This window comes from Coregonus lavaretus, assembly GCF_964263955.1.
Source record: "Coregonus lavaretus genome assembly, chromosome: 16".
NCBI lineage: Eukaryota > Metazoa > Chordata > Actinopteri > Salmoniformes > Salmonidae > Coregonus > Coregonus lavaretus.
In genome coordinates this window covers 25,806,729-25,827,148 of record NC_140003.1, presented here as the reverse complement: position 1 = coordinate 25,827,148, position 20,420 = coordinate 25,806,729, and the positions used below count along the sequence as shown (strand labels likewise).

The 20,420-nt window shown below is 40.8% G+C and overlaps 1 protein-coding gene across 1 annotated transcript; it reads left to right on the top strand.

The window, feature by feature from the left end:
- The first annotated feature begins 1,753 nt into the window (after window positions 1-1,753).
- LOC311143755 (eIF5-mimic protein 2-A) lies at window positions 1,754-18,411 on the top strand. Its single transcript, XM_084179633.1, has 12 exons — window positions 1,754-1,885; window positions 2,684-2,757; window positions 2,847-3,023; window positions 10,248-10,342; window positions 11,317-11,382; window positions 11,831-11,966; window positions 12,372-12,481; window positions 12,884-13,054; window positions 13,366-13,512; window positions 13,732-13,870; window positions 17,333-17,455; window positions 17,699-18,411. Exons 2-12 carry the CDS (start codon window positions 2,694-2,696, stop codon window positions 17,728-17,730), a joined length of 1,260 nt encoding a protein of 419 aa, XP_084035759.1. The 5' UTR covers window positions 1,754-1,885; window positions 2,684-2,693; the 3' UTR covers window positions 17,731-18,411.
- Window positions 18,412-20,420: the final 2,009 nt, after the last annotated feature.

Below are 20,420 nucleotides of genomic sequence, written 5' to 3'. Positions count from 1 at the left end.
GGTTTTCTGGATTTTTTTGTTGTTATTCTGTCTCTCACTGTTCAAATAAACCTACCATTAAAATTATAGACTGATCATTTCTTTGTCAGTGGGCAAATGTACAAAATCAGCAGGGGATCAAATACTTTTTTCCCTCACTGTATATGTATATATAGTTGTGGAGCCACCTGCTGTATTATTTGAGTAACTGCATCCCTGTGTATATAATATATGTGCACATGATCACGCTGTATCCGCCAAAGAGTTGTTAAACTTTGATGGAGGTATGTATCATGATCGATGCTGCACCCTTTGTTTTCACTTTTAAAATGATATCTAATGTATGTTAGGCTGAAAACCATATTGTTTTATAATCACTATCGATGTTGACATGTTATGTGATAAGATAGCGTTACAGAGTTCTGTCATGTATTTAACATTTTATGGACATTTACTAAATTTGCACGTTGAGTAATGCGAAAGGCTAGCTAACGTTCGCTTGTACTTTCTTTGCTAATGAGGCTAGTCACCTCATGAAGTGTAAATGTATTTTTATTTTATGTTATTTCATGTCACTCAGATTTCTTGGTGGGTTTGCAGTTGTTCTGAAGTTTCTACAGTGTTGTATATGTATTTGCAGGTACGTGCTCCCAAATTATATGGAATAATGTTATGTTACTGTACACATGTAGCTCATGTGCTGTGGTGATGTGTTATGGCCGTCAGACGGAGTCATTATAGTTGATCGCTCCTCTGTAGCTATGTTGTTATAAATGTAATATATAAAATGTATATTATAAATATACATTTAACTTGTATAAAATTATTACACTTCCAGCAAAATAGTTGTTAAACTTTGATGGATATTGCTTGGTGGGTTTGCAGTTGTTCTGAAGTTTACACAGTGTTGTGTATGTATTTGCCGAATAAACAGTGAAAGTGGAACAGCACTGTGTCCTTTGTTGATGAGCCATATAAGAGCCGTTACACTGGTAAAAGTGGATTGGAATGCGTAAGATGTCGCCCTTCTCCGTCGGGGCCCTCTTCTTACTCTCGAGAATTAGGTTAAGGTTAGCTAAAATGCAAAAAAAAAATCTACTTTGAAGTCAATTGGACAAAAGCTGTATCCCATCTAGACATGACCAGTGGTGTAAAGTACTGAAGTAAAAATACTTTAAAGTACTACTTAATTCGTTTTTTGGGGTATCTGTACTTTACTTTGCTATTTATATTTTTGACAACTTTTACTTCACTACATTCCTAAAGAAAATAATGTACTTTTTACTCCATACATTTTCCCTGACACCCAAAAGTAAAATGGTCCAATTCACGCACTTCTCAAGAGAACATCCCTGGTCATCCATACTGCCTCTGATCTGGCGGACTCATGTCTGAGTGTTGGAGAGTGCCCCTGGCTAACCGTCAATTTTAAATACAAGAACATCGTGCAGTCTGGTTTGCTTAATATAAGGAATTTGAAATGATTTATACTTTTACTTTTGATACTTGAGTATATTTAAAACCAAATACTTTTAGACTTTTACTCAAGTAGTTTTTTACTGGATGACTTTCACTTTTACTTGAGTCATTTTCTATTAAGGTATCTTTTACTCAAGTATGACAATTGGGTACTTTTGCCACCATTGGACATGACCGGCTGGCAAATAGGATTTTAATGCCTTCCTGTCGCTGGCCAACACTCCAGCACAGTAGGTGGCGTTAATGAACCTTTAATGAATGGATTCCAACCGCCCCTGTATTTCAAAGAAGAAGAAGATTTAGAAGACGATTGCGCAGCCGCTTCACGTTTCACAGTTTTTTTTTGTCGGGCCAGAGAATTCAGTTCAGTGCTGTCGCAGTAACGTTCTTATTTTTTCGACTGTTTTTGAGAGTAACTTTGATTTCGGTAAGTAGTATATAACAGTAATGTTAATTAACTGGTATGCTTTCAATAGTAGCTAGCTAAATCAATTAGGTTTATTAGCCTCTGCGCAAGTTCGCTTACGCGTTAGCAACCATGCTAGTTATCTAAAGTTAGCCTGCTTACTCTGGCTAGCTAACGTTTAGCTAACTCTGTCAATCATGCATGGCAGGTATGTCTTTATAGTAGCAATAACTAGCTAGCTCGCCTTACAATATGTTACAGATGGCTGGTATTTGTTGATTTTCAGGCCGATTAGCAGTTACCTTAGTCAGTAACTTGCTAGTTAGCGAACGGGCCATGCATGTATTGCATCTCCTAGACCAGGGTACCCATCCGGCGGGCCTTACGCTGGATAGCTAACGTTAGCTAAGTAACGCGTTAGCTACTTTTTCAACAGTCATCATCGCAGTCATGACATGATCAGCCTATGATTGTCAAATAGATAGATAGCTATCTAGCTAGGTATTTATTTGTAACAAGTCATAATGTAGGTAACGTTAGCTAGCTAACTAGCTATGATGTAAATTTAACTAGCTAGCTAAAGTTAGTTGACTGCAAAGCCATATGGCTCTAGACTGGTTAACAGCAGTTGCCAACATTGTGTGCTATGGATGACATTGCCATGGGGTTGCTGACTTGTCAATTATTACACTTTTATCCCAAACCAACACCTGTCAATGCCACTTGTACATATATTGTGGTGTTAGTTGACTTACAGGCAACAAGCTTATCTTTCAGCTATAATAATAATAATAATGTCCTCTACTCATTCTCATTCAGGGTGTCTTTTATGAGTAATCAGAAGATTCAGAAGCCAACGCTTACAGGCCAGCGTTTTAAAACTAGGAAGAGAGGTGGGTGTAAACTGAATGTATTACTATCATGACTGGCAATATTCTGTTATGATTTTGTGTCCCTAATGAATGCATTGATCTTTCAACAGATGAAAAGAAGGTGTTTGACCCTACTCAGTTTCAGGAAACCATTGTACAAGGTCTGAACCAAACTGGCAGTGATCTCGACGCTGTTGCGAAATTTCTTGATGCCTCTGGTGCCAAGCTTGACTATCGCCGCTATGCTGAGACACTCTTCGACATCCTGGTGGCTGGCGGAATGCTGGGTAAGGATAGAATAGAAAGGAATGTGTGTGTGTGTGAAAGTCTGTATAATAAGGTAGTGAACGTTATTTATATTGGGGGATACCTGGAGGTAATCGGACCTCTTTGAAATGAAAATGGATGGCCCTCCCCCTGATGAAAATATATTATTACCTGGCCCTCCCCGAGCGTAAAAAATAATAATATATATATATATATATATATATATATATATAACCCTCCGCCTCCAAAATGATAATTAAAACAAAATAGCAGGTAATATTAAATCCCATATTAGGCTATCAATGATGTTGCTGTCGTGATTTTTATCAAATCAAACCGTGGTTGAGAACTACAGCTGTGTTCATACCATATTCATTTAAGCGTTAAGGGCATCCACACGACAATAACGATAAATTATACATATCTATAAAACATTAGAGAGCATCCAACTAGAGGAAGGTTTATCGTTCTACAGTAGCCTACACATGTCAATCAACTGATCAAAGCATCCTACTGCACGCTGTAGGCCTATTAATGTGGTAACACAGACCATTCAGTGCTTCATGGTGTGTTTGTTGTCATAGTGACAACTGCAAATAATACCAGCGTAGAAAAATAATATTACATGTAGAAATTCAACAAGAAATGCTGTTTAGCGTGTGCATCTTTTACATGTCATTGCTTGCCTCATTGCTCAATGGATAATGGATGTCAATTCGTTGGCCTCTTTTTCGCTGCTCAGAACTCTGTCCTGTGCAACCATTTTAATAGGCTACATCAGTGCAACAATGTTATCATCACTGGCCAGTGACACACTCTCTCTCTGCAACTTTCCCCGACAATTAATAGGTCTATTTTACATTCAGCAATTAGCAAGAGCAATTCTGCTTCTCTCCATAAAAAGCCTATTAGGCCTAGTATAAAAAATTGCTTTTGTGGCCTATAGCTTTTTGGGGGATTTCACGGGAAGAGGAATAGCGGAGAGGCTTGCGTCCATAGCCTATTAAGCAAGGGAGTAGCTTGAAGAGAGTGGCTAGAGTTGTGTAGCCGAAGAAGCTAGATATTAGGCCACTCATGAACTAAATATTAGAGCTATAAATATTTACCTGTCAAAGTGAGAGAGAAAAAACAGTATATATTATTTAATGGCAGATCTGTGCGTACCTCCAGGCTGCACTCTGCAGCAGTCGGGCACGCAAAGCTCCACACTCGGTTAGGGCGACGTTTTTAGACTAACATTATTCTACCTAGGCTACAACAACACAGAGCAATGAGGAATGTATTATTGTTATCAAGTGAGTACACAATTATTGGCTTGGGCTGTAAATGCAGGGATGTAGGCTCATTTTAATTTGTTTTGTTTTATTAGGATCCCCATTTAGCTGTTGCAATTGCAGCAGCTAGTCTTCCTGGGGTCCACACAAAACATTTAGCATGACCTAATACAAAACATTACTAGACAAGAACTGCTTAAGGATAGAACATACAGTTAAAGTCTGAAGTTTACATACAGTTATCATTTAAAACTCATTTTTCAACCACTCCACCCAATTCTTGTTAACAAACTATAGATTTGGCAAGTCGGTTAGGATATCTACTTTGTGCATGACACAAGTAATTTTACAAACAATTGTTTACAGGCAGATTATTTCACTTATAATTCACTGTATCACAATTCCAGTGGGTCAGAAGTTTACGTACACTAAGTTGAATGTGCCTTTAAACAGCTTGGAAAAGTGTGTGCAAGCAAGGAGGCCTACAAACCTCACTCAGTTACACCAGCTCTTTCAGGAGGAATGGGCCAAAATTCACCCAAAGTATTGTGGGAAGCTTGTGGAAGGCTACCTGAAACGTTTGACCCAAGTTAAACAATTTAAAGGCAATGCTACCAAATACTAGTTCAGTGTATGTAAACTTCTGAACCACTGGGAATGTGATGAAAGAAATAAAAGCTGAAATAAATAATTATCTCTATTATTTTGACATTTCACATTCTTAATATAAAGTGGTGATCCTAACTGACCTAAGACAGGGAATTTTTACTAGGATTAAATGTCAGGAATTGTGAAAAACTGAGTTTAAATGTATTTGGCTAAGGTGTATGTAAACGTCCGACTTCAACTGTAGCTGTTAGGGTAAGTGGGTGTGTCAGTGCTGTGTGTAAGTTCACTATGCAAACAATTTGGAATTTAACGCAAAGCTTCTAAAAACAAATTGATGCAGTCAGTTGCAACTGTACTTTTAGCTAAGAGAGACTGGCATGAATAGTATTGATATTAGCCCTCTGATTACGGTGAAGAGCAAGACCGCTTAAATGTGCTGTTTTGAATGCTTCATGCCGAATAACAGTTTTATCTGTCACATGCGCCGACTACAACTGGTGTAGACTTTACTGTCAAATGCTTGTTTACGAGCCATTCCCAACAATGAAGAGTTTAAAAATAAAATAGTAACGTGGAATAAAATACACAAGTATGGAGCTATAGTTGAAGTCTGAAGTTTACATACACCTTAGCCAAATACATCTAAACTCAGTTTTTCACAATTCCTGACATTTTTAATCCTAGTAAAAATTCCCTGTCTTAGGTCAGTTAGGATCACCACTTTATTTTAAGAATGTGAAATGTCAGAATAATAGTAGAGAGTGATTTATTTCAGCTTTTATTTATTTCATCACATTCCCAGTGGGTCAGAAGTTTGCTCAATTAGTATTTGGAAGCATTGCCTTTTAAATTGTTGAACTTGGGTCAAATGTTTCGGGTAGCCTTCCACAAGCTTCCCACAATAAGTTGGGTGAATTTTGGCCCATTCCTCCTGATAGAGATGGTGTAACTGAGTCAGGTTTGTAGGCCTCCTTACTCGCACACGCTTTTTCAGTTCTGCCCACAAATTGTCTATAGGATTGAGATCAGGGCTTTGTGATGGCCACTCCAATACCTTGACTTTGTTGTCCTTAAGCCATTTTGCCACAACTTTGGAAGTATGCTTGGGGTCATTGTCCATTTGGAAGACCCATTTGCGACCCAGCTTTAACTTCCTGACTGATGTCTTGAGATGTTGCTTCAATATATCCACATAATTTTCCTTCCTCATGATGCCATCTTTTTGTGAAGTGCACCAGCCCTCCTGCAGCAAAGTACCCCCACAGCATGATGCTGCCACCCCGTGCTTCATGGTTTGGATGGTGTTCTTCGGCTTGCAAGCTACCCCCTTTTTCCTCCAAACATAATGATGGTCATTATGGCCAAACAGTTCTTTGTCCCAATGTGCAGTTGCAAACCGTAGTCTGGCTTTTTTATGGCGGTTTTGGAGCAGTGGCTTCTTCCTTGCTGAGCGGCCTTTCAGGTTATGTCGATATAGGACTCGTTTTACTGTGGATATACAGTGGGGAAAAAAGTATTTAGTCAGCCACCAATTGTGCAAGTTCTCCCACTTAAAAAGATGAGAGGCCTGTAATTTTCATCATAGGTACACGTCAACTATGACAGACAAATTGAGAATTATTTTCTCCAGAAAATCACATTGTAGGATTTTTTTATGAATTTATTAGCAAATTATGGTGGAAAATAAGTATTTGGTCACCTACAAACAAGCAAGATTTCTGGCTCTCACAGACCTGTAACTTCTTCTTTAAGAGGCTCCTCTGTCCTCCACTCGTTACCTGTATTAATGGCACCTGTTTGAACTTGTTATCAGTATAAAAGACACCTGTCCACAACCTCAAACAGTCACACTGCAAACTCCACTATGGCCAAGACCAAAGAGCTGTCAAAGGACACCAGAAACAAAATTGTAGAACTGCACCAGGCTGGGAAGACTGAATCTGCAATAGGTAAGCAGCTTGGTTTGAAGAAATCAACTGTGGGAGCAATTATTAGGAAATGGAAGACATCCAAGACCACTGATAATCTCCCTCGATCTGGGGCTCCACGTAAGATCTCACCCCGTGGGGTCAAAATGATCACAAGAACGGTGAGCAAAAATCCCAGAACCACACGGGGGGACCTAGTGAATGACCTGCAGAGAGCTGGGACCAAAGTAACAAAGCCTACCATCAGTAACACACTACGCCGCCAGGGACTCAAATCCTTCAGTGCCAGACGTGTCCCCCTGCTTAAGCCAGTACATGTCCAGGCCCGTCTGAAGTTTGCTAGAGTGCATTTGGATGATCCAGAAGAGGATTGGGAGAATGTCAGATGAAACCAAAATATAACTTTTTGGTAAAAACTCAACTCGTCGTGTTTGGAGGACAAAGAATGCTGAGTTGCATCCAAAGAACACCATACCTACTGTGAAGCATGGGGGTGGAAACATCATGCTTTGGGGCTATTTTTCTGCAAAGCGACCAGGACGACTGATCCGTGTAAAGGAAAGAATGAATGGGGCCATGTATCGTGAGATTTTGAGTGAAAACCTCCTTCCATCAGCAAGGGCATTGAAGATGAAACGTGGCTGGGTCTTTCAGCATGACAATGATCCCAAACACACCGCCCGGGCAACGAAGGAGTGGCTTCGTAAGAAGCATTTCAAGGTCCTGGAGTGGCCTAGCCAGTCTCCAGATCTCAACCCCATAGAAAATCTTTGGAGGGAGTTGAAAGTCTGTGTTGCCCAGCGACAGCCCCAAAACATCACTGCTCTAGAGGAGATCTGCATGGAGGAATGGGCCAAAATACCAGCAACAGTGTGTGAAAACCTTGTGAAGACTTACAGAAAATGTTTGACCTGTGTCATTGCCAACAAAGGGTATATAACAAAGTATTGAGAAACTTTTGTTATTGACCAAATACTTATTTTCTACCATAATTTGCAAATAAATTCATTAAAAATCCTACAATGTGATTTTCTGGATTTTTTTTTACCCATGATGAAAATTACAGGCCTCATCTTTTTAAGTGGGAGAACTTGCACAATTGGTGGCTGACTAAATACATTTTTTCCCCACTGTAGATACTTTTGTACCTGTTTCCTCCAGCATCTTCACAAGGTCCTTTGCTGTTGTTCTGTGATTGATTTGCACTTTTCGCACCAAAGTACGTTCATCTCTAGGAGACAGAACGCGTCTCCTTCCTGAGCAGTATGATGGCTGCGTGGTCCCATGGAGTTTATACTTGCCTACTATTGTATTGTTTGTACAGATGAACATGGGACCTTCAGGCGTTTGGAAATTGCTCCCAAGGATGAACCAGACTTGTGGAGGTCTACAATTGTTTTTCTGAGGTCTTGGCTGATTTCTTTTGATTTTCCCATAATGTCAAGCAAAGAGGCACTGAGTTTGACTGTAGGCCTTGAAATACATCCACAGGTACACCTCCAATTGACTCAGGCTAATTGACATCATTTATCAGAAGCTTCTAAAGCCAAGACATCATTTTCTGGAATTTTCCAAGCTGTTTAAAGGCACAGTCAACATAGTGTATGTAAACTTCTGACCCACTGGAATTGTGATACAGTGAATTATAAGTGAAATAATCTGTCTGTAAACAATTGTTGGAAAAAGTACTTGTGTCATGCACAAAGTAGATGTCCTAACCGACTTGCCAAAACTATAGTTTGTTAAGAAAAAATTTGTGGAGTGGTTGAAAAATGAGTTTTAATGATTCCAACCAAAGTGTATGTAAACTTCCAACTTTAACTGTATATACAGGGAGTACCATATAGCCTATGCATGATTATGCAATCATTTGGATCAGTTATGTATCTTTTTCTCTATAGTTAACATGGTCCAGAAAGGTCCAGTCAAGTTTGGACACACCTACTCATTCAAGGGTTTTTCTTTAATTGTACTATTTTCTACATTGTAGAATAATAGTGAAGACATCAAAACTATGGAATAACACACATGGAATCATGTAGTAACCCAAAAAGTGTTATACAAATCAAAATATATTTGATTCTTCAAATCGCCACCCTTTTCCTTGATGACAGCTTTGCACGCTCTTGGCATTCTCTCATCCAGCTTCACCTGGAATGCTTTTCCAACAGTCTTGAAGGAGTTCCCACATATGCTGAGCACTTGTTGGCTGCTTTTCCTTCACTCTGCGGTCCAACTCATCCTAAACCATCTCAATTGGGTTGAGGTCAGGGGATTGTGGAGGCCAGGTCATCTGATTTCAGCACTCCATCACTCTCCTTCTTGGTCAAATAGCCCTTACACAGCCTGGAGATTGCTAATTCATTGTCCTGTTGAAAAACAAATGATAGTCCCACTATGCGCAAACCGGATGGGGTGGCGTATCGCTGCAGAATGCTGTGGTAGCCATGCTGGTTAAGTGTGCCTTGAATTCTAAATAAATCACCAGCAAAGCACCCCCACATCATCATACCTCCATGCTTCTCGGTGGGAACCACACATGCGGAGATCATCCATTCACCTACTCTGCATCTCACAAAGACGGCGGTTGGAACCAGAAATCTCAAATTTGGACTCATCAGACCAAAGGACAGATTTCCACTGGTCTAATGTCCATTGCTGGTGTTTCTTGGTCGAAGCAATTCGACAATGAAGGCCTGATTCACACGGCCTCATCTGAACAGTTGATGTTGAGATGTGTCTGTTACATGAACTCTGAAGCATTTATTTGGCCTGCAATTTCTGTGGCTGGTAACTCTAATGAACTTATCCTCTGGTGCAGAGGTAACTCTGGGTCTTCCTTTCTTGTGGCGGTCCTCATGAGACCAGTTTCATCATAGCACCTGATGGTTTTTGCGACTTTAAAGTAATGGACTGTCGTTTTTCTTTGCTTATTTGAGCTGTTCTTGCCATATTATGGACTTGGTCTTTTACCAAGTAAGGCTATCTGCTGTATACCACCCCTGCCTTGTCACAACACAACTGATTGGCTCAAATGCATTAAATAACTTTTTTTAACAAGACACACCTGTTAATTGAAATGCATTCCAGGTGACTACCTCATGAAGCTGGTTGCGAGAATGCCAAGAGTGTGCAAAGCTGTCGTCAAGGCAAAGGGTGGCTACTTTGAAAAATCTGAAATTATAAAATATATTTGGATTTGTTTAACACTTTTTTTGGGTACTACAGGATTCCAAATGTGTTTCATAGTGTTTGTTTTCACTATTATTCTACAATGTAAAAATAAAGAAAAACCCTGGAATGAGTAGGTGTTTCCAAACTTTTGACTGGTAAACCTTCCCCCTGACTGAAATTGAAAAAGCATGACCCTCCGGGTACAATTGCGTACATTTCAACTGTCCCTAACCTTCACTTTTGTTTTCTTCTTTTTCAGCCCCAGGGGGTACCTTGTCAGATGACTTGACCCGTACAGAGTTCTGTCTCTTTACAGCCCAAGAAGACCTGGAGACCATGCAAGCATATGCTCAGGTACACTTGTGCAATGGAGTTTATTGGTTTAGCAATAAAGAGCTGAAGATGATGATGCCTTGACTTATCTCTTTTTTTGCTTCACTACATTAGTAACTGTGGTTCAAACCCCTTTCCCTCTTCTACTGAAGGAAAAGGTTGATTATGATACAAGTTTTAACGATGCATCTTTCCTACAATGGCTGAAGATGTAACATTTGTGTCTCATAACGCCACTCCGAGAGAACGTTCGCTTAGTGCGTCGTTGAGGTGCGTGTCGATACTGATAGGATCGAAAGAAAGGCAGTGCTGCTCTCGGTTCAGCTTTCTCCATTCAAATCTTACCTTAACATTGTAATTATTCCACAATACTAACGCTGGATCAGGCCCTAGAGAGATTTTGGCTACAATTATTGAGGTGGCTTATCCTAATGCTTACCCTATAATAATGCATTAAATCAAGATTTTGCACATCATTGCGCACATGGTAGGCTACACATGAAATATATTGAGGCAAAAATTAGACTAGCCAAATAGCAAAATAAAACTAGATTGAATGAACAGAAAATTGCTTTCAATATCATTGAAATACAGTATATAGGCCTATGTAACCTATACTGTTGGTGGGCAATTTATCTTTTAATGCAGTCATCTCGGTTTTCATTTGAAGCATGTTTTTTATTCTTCACTTGTCAAAGGCATTGGCAACTTTGTATTTGTAGTCAATTTCGTTGTGAAGTTATCGGCGGTCACAGAGACTGAAAACCATGTGATTCTATGTTTAGCAGAGATCTGTGTGTAAAGTGACGTGGGAGGGCAAAAAAAGCATCTAACATAACACACTTAGCTGTTCTATGGGTGGTGTAGTTCAAGTGCAACTTTAGTGACAATGGTTTTGGGAAACCGCTCAGTTTTAACGAAGGTTCTAATAATTAACTTAGCCATAAGATGCTTTTGGGAAACCGGCCCTGACTATTTTCCCTGTCGTTACCTAGGTTTTCAACAAGCTAATCAGGCGTTACAAGTACCTGGAGAAAGGGTTCGAAGAGGAGATCAAGAAGGTGAATACATTCTTGTTGTGCAGCATTGTTCAAAATGTTGCATTCTCTTTTCTGTTGGATCTTTCTGTTGTCACCGTAGAGTTATTCAACTCATTGCTGCTTCCCAATTGACCCCCATAGGGCTTTGGTCAAAAGTAGTGCACTATAAAGGGAATAGGGTGCCATTTGGGATACAGACTTGATAGACTACATTATTGAGCCTGGCATGAGACTTTTGCTCTAGAATATGCAATTCTTTCAACTCTTGGCCGTATGTTCCATAGTGTTATCCAGTTCAAAGTACAGCATTCTATCCAAAGTATACTCTTGTCTTTGGAGAATGTGCAATTCAAGTTGGGTAAGGATAGAATGGAATATTATTGTATTCCATCCTTATACTAGCATTCTATTGTATTCCATTCTAACTTTCAGTGTTTGAGTTTCCCTCTTGTTCTTATCTCTTGTTCAGTTGCTGCTGTTCCTAAAGGGGTTCACTGAGTCTGAGCGCAACAAGCTGGCCATGTTGACTGGCATCCTGCTAGCCAACGGCAACATCTCAGCCTCAATCCTCAACAGCCTCTACAACGAGAACCTTGTCAAAGAAGGTGTGCAGCAGTGCCAACTCAATAGGACAAAGATTGAGCCTAGTCCTGGACTAAAAATCACTTTCAATAGAGATTTTCCATTGAGTATTATTTTAAATCTAGGACTAGGCTTAATCTGTGTCTGGGGAAACCAGACTATATACTTACAAGCTCATATACAGTTACTTGTGAAAAGGACTTGTAGGGACTTAAGTCAAATGAAAGTTGCAAACATTCACTGTAAGATGTTAATTTACCTAGGGCGTATTTATTGTTTTGTCTCGTACAACAGTCCTTGTGTGTGAAATTGCTTAATTTCTGTTTTTACTGGGCAGGCTTGTAAAACCTCTGGAATCATGTCCTGTGGAATCTGGCTTTTCACCTGGTAGACCTAAAATAAATGGTTTCCCATCTTTCTTTACCCAGGTGTCTCTGCGGCCTTTGCTGTGAAACTTTTCAAATCCTGGATCCATGAGAAGGACATCAACTCTGTGGCTGGAAGTCTCCGTAAGGTCGGCATGGATAACAGGCTTCTGGTGAGTGAGACCACCAATTATGTGGGTGATGTCCAATCTGAAGCCCTGCTAGCTTTCCTTGGCTCAGCGTAAACAATCATTGGGTAGCAGGGAAGTTAAGAAAAGGGAGCTCTCAGAATACAAAGGTTCTGTCTTTCCTTGATTCCTCGCATCCTATCTCCTCACCTTCTCAATTGTATCGGAGAAGGTTCAAGGTCCCTCCCTTCTGACTTCACCTCTTTCCAATGGGTTTTGATAAGGAAGCGGTAAGAGGATGCAAGAAATTTAGGGAAGGTTAATTTTGAGAGCCAAGGAGAAGCTGCTTTATTTGGACAGGGCTTAAGCATAAAGATGCAATATAGTAGCATGTGTTCTACTTAATTCTGTGTGGTTAAGCCCATTTCTACACCTTGTGTCTTGCAGGAGCTGTTTCCTGCCAACAAGCGGAGCTGTGAGCACTTCTCTAAGTACTTCACAGATGCTGGACTCAAGGAGCTGTCGGACTTTGCCAGGAACCAGCAGGCCATCGGGTCCCGTAAGGAGCTTCAGAAGGAGCTCCAGGAACAGATGGAGCGCGGGGATGCTTTCAAAGATGTGAGTCCAAAGCCTGGCTCTATGCTGATTGCTGCAGGAGCACTCTGGTTGAGTTCCATTCCCTACCCTTAACCCTTCAACGGTGCACTTGCTCTCATTGTCCCTAATTGATTTAGATGTGTTGGATTGGTTTTAGCATGGTAAGTGAATTTGAGCATACTTGGGGTAGAGAATCAGATCAGTCTCTGTGTTGAAGGATAGTTTTCGATCATGATTCCTCATTTTGTTAGCATGGGATGGACATGAAATGCCCAATAACCAGAAACAGTTCTTACTTATGGACTTACTTTCATACCCTCCTTTCCCTCCAGATCATTGCCTCAGCCAGGGAGGAGATGAAGAAGAACAACATCTCAGAGCAGACCATGATCGGCATCGTGTGGACCAGCGTTATGAGCTATGTGGAGTGGAACAAGAAAGAGGAGCTGGTTACAGAACAAGCCATCAAACACTTGAAGGTGAGCTACTTGGCTGATTGGTTTGCACTGATTTCAGAGCCATCACTTCCACATCTAACTAGATATGAGTAGTGTGGAGAGAAACTTGAGTACACCTTCTCTGCAGGATTCTCACAGTCAGACAGCGTAGGTACATGGTGCTCCACAATGTGACGGAAGTGAGTCATATTGTGCTGCTGGATTTCATGACTTGTGGAAACACCCCCTGTCTCTCCATAGCAATACAGCCCCCTGCTGAAGGCGTTCACATCCCAGGGAGCCTCTGAGATCCTGCTGCTGGTGAAGATGCAGGAGTACTGCTATGACAACATCCATTTCATGAACTCCTTCCAGAAGATCGTGGTCCTGCTCTACAAAGGTAAAAGCGATGCCTCTGCTTGGCACTCAGCATTTAAGGAGATGGATTGGGGGAAAGGCCCTGGGACAGACTAGCTTCCTGTCCAGGGGGTGAACTTGTGTATCAAGCTGCCTTACGCTACAGAAACAGGACATAGGCTCCTGCCCTTATGGGTTGTTCTGGCTCGGACAAGGTTTACTTACTTAGACAAAGGAAAGGAGAACAGTGAATAGCGTTGTCTGTGTCCTCCGTCCTTGGGAATGTCAGAGGGAAGGACCTAGGATCCTTGTATCCAGTGAGCTTTGATTCCATCTTCTGACCTCGCATTGACCGTAGCCGCCAAAACCTTCCCACTGTGCTAATCAAAGCGGGATCTGCATTGACTACCATAAAAAGTGGGCGTTCCTATTCCGCTTTGCCCAGCGGAGCAGAATCAATGGCCATAGTGAAAGCGGTGGAAATACTGCTTTATTTTCTACACTTCCTGTTCTGTTCTGCTTTGCTCAGCCAACCTGAGCCCACCAGAAAATGTTGGAGGGACAGTGGTCAGTTTTAGAATGATTTATATTCCTTCAAATATGAGAGATGGGACATTATATGCTCTAGGGCTGACCCCATTAAGTCGATTGCTTGGTCAATAGGCTGTTGGTCGACCAAGATTTCTTAAGTCGATCATTAGCAAAAAAAAAATGTTTCATGGTGTACAAGACACCTATCTGATTCGAGCCTGTCTGAGTGGATTGATCCATTGAAGCTGTGGGGATGACTCAGTCCGTCACTCTAAGACATGTGCTACTGAAATTGTATATGGTTAAGGACAATGGTGCAACACTAATACAAATAATATTATTTTATAACAAATGCGCTTTCTGCCGCGTCTGATAGCAGTCGCGGTCTGCAGTTCTGAAACATAAGTGCACTGTTGAATTGACAACTTTTCCTAGACCATGTTGCTATGTGCATAATAGCAAAGTTAACCAGCATATTGGTGTTGAGAACAATGTGGCGGAGGCAGCAGCGGAGTTAGGAGATGAGAACATCCCTTGCCTTAATTGACAAAGAAAAAGTTAGGAGAAACATAAACCAACTGAATTAGGCTATTGATTGATTATAGACCTAACTGTTAAATGTGCCTGGTTTTTATAAATCATCCATATACACTACATATACAAAAGTATGTGGACACCCCTTCAAATTAGTGGATTCGGCTATTTCAGCCACACCCGTTGCTGAGAGGTGTATAGAATCACGCACACAGCCATGTAATCGCCATAGACAAACATTGGCAGTAGAAGGGCCTTACTGAAGAGCTCAGTGACTTTTAACGTGGCACTGTCATAGGATGCCACCTTTGCAACAAGTCAGTTGGTCAAATTTCTGCCCTGCTAGAGCTGCCCCAGGCAACTCTAAGTGCTGTTATTGTAAAGTTTAAATGTCTAGGAGCTACAACTGCTCAGCCACGAAGTGGTAGGCCACACAAGCTCACAGAACGGAACCGCTGAAGCGCGTAAAAATCACCTGTCCTCGGTTGCAACACACTGCCGAAATGGGTTTCCATGGCGAGTAGCTTAAGCCTAAGTTCACCATGTGCTGGAGTGGTATAAAGCTCGCCGCCATTGGACTCTGGAGCAGTGGAAACGCGTTCTCTGGAGTGATGAATCACGCTTCACCATTTGGCAGTCCGACAGACAAATCTGGGTTTGGTGGATGCCAGGAGAACGCTACCTGCCCGAATGCATAGTGCCAACTGTAACGTTTGGTGGAGGAGGAATAATGGTCTGGGGCTGTTTTTGATGCTTTGGGCTAGGCCCCTTAGTTCCAGTGAAGGGAAGTCTTAAAGCTACAGCATACAAGGACATTCTAGACGATTCTGTGCTTCCAACTTTGTTGCAACAGTTTGGGGAAGGCCCTTTCCTGTTTCAGCATGACAATGCCCCTGCGAGGTCCATACAGAAATGGTTTGTCGATCGGTGTAGAAGAACTTGACAGGCCTGCACAGAGCCCTGACCTCAACCCCATCGAACACCTTTGGGATGAATTGGAACGCCGACTGCGAGCCAGGCCTAATCGCCCAACATCAGTGCCCGACCTCAATAATGCTCTTGTGGCTGAATGGAAGCAAGTCCCCGCAGCAATGTTCCAACATCTAGTGGAAAGCCTTCCCAGAAGACTGGAGGCTGTTATAGCAGCAAAGGTTCTACCAACTCCATATTAATGCCCATGATTTTGAAATGAGATGTTCAACGAGGAGGTGTCCACATACGTTTGGTCATGTAGTGTATATATCTACAAAAATAAGACTGATCCTGCTTTTGTTGCCTGTTTGAGTGTTTGGTTAATAGCCTACTTATTCCGTGAGCACCAAGCATCACGCAACCACACGGCGGATAAATAATTTCACAAATGTGGCTGTTTTCAATCTTTGCTATGTTGTAATGAAGGCTTTACACTTTTTTTTGGGTTGGAACAGCCTTCCTGATATTACTTATTTAGTGTTTACACTGTTCCAAATTGTCAGAAATTATATTTGTAATAATAACCCTCCTTTTTTCTTGATCCCTAGAGTGCATCCTGTTTAGTCTTAATACTGTTACTTACTTAGGCCTATATTTAAATTCTTACATAGGCTACTGTATCAGTCATTCATTTGTTCATGTCATCACACAGCATACGAGTTTTATAATAAAATGAAGCAACCCTTGAATAAGTAGCGTAAACAATAAATAAACCATTCCATTTTGGCAATTGCATTCACGAATGCACGCAACTGTTTTTAATCTTTGCTGTAATAAAGGCTTTACAAACAAAACAACGTTACAACTAACTCTCTGGTACGCTTATTTATTAGTGTTTACATTGTTCCAAACGTTCAGAATAATTATGTTGTAATCTAACAGCACCTGTTTGGCACACAATATGCACGCATCACTTGCTCCATATCTACTTTTTCTTGATCTCCAGTATTTTCCACAGCTAGTCAAATTTATTCCACACGTCTGACTTCCCCTTTATCTCCTGAGTAACCAGTAAACATTCCCCCGTTTCTAGTTTGTCATTTCCTCTGCATCCATTTTGCTCTCACGTGTTATGGGTGCTAGACACAGTCACTCGCTATCATTTAATTTCTTACCCAAGTCTGAGCCTGGCTCAATCAAATGAAATAAATTGCAGTCATACTCAATTTAGTCATTTGTGTGACTTAATTTTTCATCAGACAGTGCGCTTATGGCATCAGACAAGCTCAGTGCATATCGTTGATTTGGATAAAACACAGGATGTGTCCTATATAAGGAAAAATACAAGTTAACATTTCGGCCAATCTAAGCAGATTTCTGCGTTAGTGTGTGAATGCAAGGTTGCCTAGCAGATTCACATCAACACATTTTAGTTGGTCATAATTGTCTTTGTCAAGTGGCCATAACTGTATCTTTATCCCGGGATGACTGCCGGTTTGTAATGATCATGTTGATTTATTTTTCCCAGCGGATGTTTTGAGTGAGGAGGCCATTCTGAAGTGGTACACCGAGGCCCACGTTGCCAAAGGAAGGAGTGTTTTCCTGGAACAAATGAAAAAGTTTGTGGAGTGGCTCAAGAATGCGGAGGAAGGTGAGCATGGCTTACATTTTACATTACAGTTGAGTAATTTAGCAGAAACTCTTATCCAGAGCGACTGAAAATCAGTTAAACTATAGTAGATACAATAACCACCTCGCCATCATTGCAGGTAAAGCCTTCAAAATAGCCGCTTGTCCCATTGTCTGATGTGACTGAGCATGTAGTTTTGTCTGTATTCACCATAGCACATTTGTCTGTGCATGCAGTTGACTTGAATCTCATCTGTTTTTTCAGAATCTGAGTCCGAGGAGGAAGAGGCTGACTAAAGAACCTCAAGCCAAATCCAAGGCTCGTTTTCTTTTTTAGAATAATGAAATAACGTCTTTTTTTTCTATTCTACCTCCTCAACTACAACCATAATGTCTAGATGTAATTTAAGGGCTTTTACATCATGTTCATTTTTTTACTAATAAAGTTTACACTTCTGGATAGCAAGAATCATGAATACATTGTCCCTTGACACACTTAATAATTCCTAATTTGAAGGGAAAGACATGTTGCCACATTTGTAAAAACGTCCCCCTTAACTCACCCAGCCCCTCTGTTGGTATGTATCTGTGTTTTATGAAAGAATGTTCCCTTTTTAAATTTGACTATTCATTCCGCTGGCATGATTCATAGCTATCTGTTACGGTAGTTGGACTCTTATTTGCCAGTGGTTTATACATAAATGCTCACTATTTAACTCCTTTTGCATTTTTGTGACATGTCCAGATAATCAGATTTTAAATTGAATGCCAGACTAGAACTCTATTATCCACACTAGATGAAGTTATAGCTACCAGTCTACTGAAAAGGTACTGGTGGTGTAAACAACCGTTTAAAATGAACTGTAATCGCTCTTTGACATCTTCTGTAACACTGTGCGAGATTTAATTTTGGTTATTGTTATAATTTCTTTACCCTGATATCAATTTGACTTTTTAAAATAAAATTCAGTACTAGTATTCAGTGTTGATGTAATTACTCTCTGAGCTTGTCATTCTGAATAGTGTTCTCTCATTAAGCTTCTTAAATGACCCTCTGCAGTAATTATGGAAAGGTGGGGCATAGAAATCTTGTCAATGTAACCTCAAAATCTGAGGGATTTGAAAATATGGATTATGTGCCTTGTCTGTTTAAGAAGATGGTAATCTATGGGAGGTTTGTGTAAATTATTTAAATGATCCATTACTAACTTTGAGATATATATATATATATATAGCTGTTAATTACAGTGGGGAGAACAAGTATTTGATACACTGCAGATTTTGCAGGTTTTCCTACTTACAAAGCATTTAGAGGTCTGTAATCTTTATCATAGGTACACTTCAACTGTGAGAGACGGAATCTAAAACAAAAATCAAGAAAATCACATTGTATGATTTTTAAGTAATTAATTTGCATTTTATTGCATGACATAAGTATTTGATCACCTACCAACCAGTAAGAATTCCGGCTCTCACAGATCTGTTAGTTTTTCTTTAAGAAGCCCTCCTGTTCTCCACTCATTACCTGTATTGACTGCACCTGTTTGAACTCGTTACCTGTATAAAAGACACCTGTCCACACAATCAAACAGACTCCAACCTCTCCACAATGGCCAAGACCAGAGAGCTGTGTAAGGTCTTCAGGGATAAAATTGTAGACCTGCACAAGGCTGGGATGGGCTACAGGACAATAGGCAAGCAGCTTGGTGAGAAGGCAACAACTGTTGGCGCAATTATTAGAAAATTGAAGAAGTTCAAGATGACGGTCAATCACCCTCGGACTGGGGCTCCATGCAAGATCTCACCTCGTGGGGCATCAATGATCATGAGGAAGGTGAGGGATCAGCCCAGAACTACACTGCAGGACCTGGTCAATGACCTGAAGAGCGCTGGGACCACAGTCTCAAAGAACCATTAGTAACACACTACGCCGTCATGGATTAAAATCCTGCAGCGCACGCAAGGTCCCCCTGCTCAAGCCAGCGCAGAGGAGGAATGAGAGAAGGTCATGTGGTCTGATGAGACAAAAATAGAGCTTTTTGGTCTAAACTCCACTCGCCGTGTTTGGAGGAAGAAGAAGGATGAGTACAACCCCAAGAACACCATCCCAACCGTGAAGCATGGAGGTGGAAACATCATTCTTTGGGGATGCTTTTCTGCAAAGGGGACAGGACGACTGCACCGTATTGAGGGGAGGATGGATGGGGCCATGTATCGCGAGATCTTGGCCAACAACCTCCTTCCTTCAGTAAGAGCATTGAAGATGGGTTGTGGCTGGGTCTTCCAGCATGACAACGACCCGAAACACACAGCCAGGGCAACTAAGGAGTGGCTCCGTAAGAAGCATCTCAAGGTCCTGGAGTGGCCTAGCCAGTCTTCAGACCTGAACCCACTAGAAAATCTTTGGAGGGAGCTGATAGTCCGTATTGCCCAGCGACAGCCCCGAAACCTGAAGGATCTGGAGAAGGTCTGTATGGAGGAGTGGGCCAAAATCCCTGCTGCAGTGTGTGCAATCCTGGTCAAGACCTACAGGAAACGTATGATCTCTGTAATTGCAAACAAAGGTTTCTGTACCAAATATTAAGTTCTGCTTTTCTGATGTATCAAATACTTATGTCATGCAATAAAATGCAAATTAATTACTTAGAAATCATACAATGTGATTTTCTGGATTTTTGTTTTAGATTCCGTCTCTCACAGTTGAAGTGTACCAATGATAAAAATTAGACTACATGCTTTTTAAGTAGGAAAACCTGTAAAATCGGCAGTGTATCAAATACTTGTTCTCCCCACTATATATATATATATGTATATATATATACTGCTCAAAAAAATAAAGAGAACACTAAAATAACACATACTAGATCTAAATGAATGAAATAATCTTATTAAATACTTTTTTCTTTACATAGTTGAATGTGCTGACAACAAAATCACACAAAAATGATCAATGGAAATCAAATTTATCAACCCATGGAGGTCTGGAT

What these genes read in the sequence shown, in the direction of transcription:
- LOC311143755 (XM_084179633.1), top strand. Translation starts at nt 2,694, where the DNA reads ATGAGTAATCAGAAGATTCAGAAGCCAACGCTTACAGGCCAGCGTTTT. An exon ending in GCATGGATAACAGGCTTCTG is followed by an intron (nt 12,482 to 12,883) that starts GTGAGTGAGACC and finishes TGTGTCTTGCAG; the next exon opens with GAGCTGTTTCCTGCCAACAA. An exon ending in AAGCCATCAAACACTTGAAG is followed by an intron (nt 13,513 to 13,731) that starts GTGAGCTACTTG and finishes GTCTCTCCATAG; the next exon opens with CAATACAGCCCCCTGCTGAA.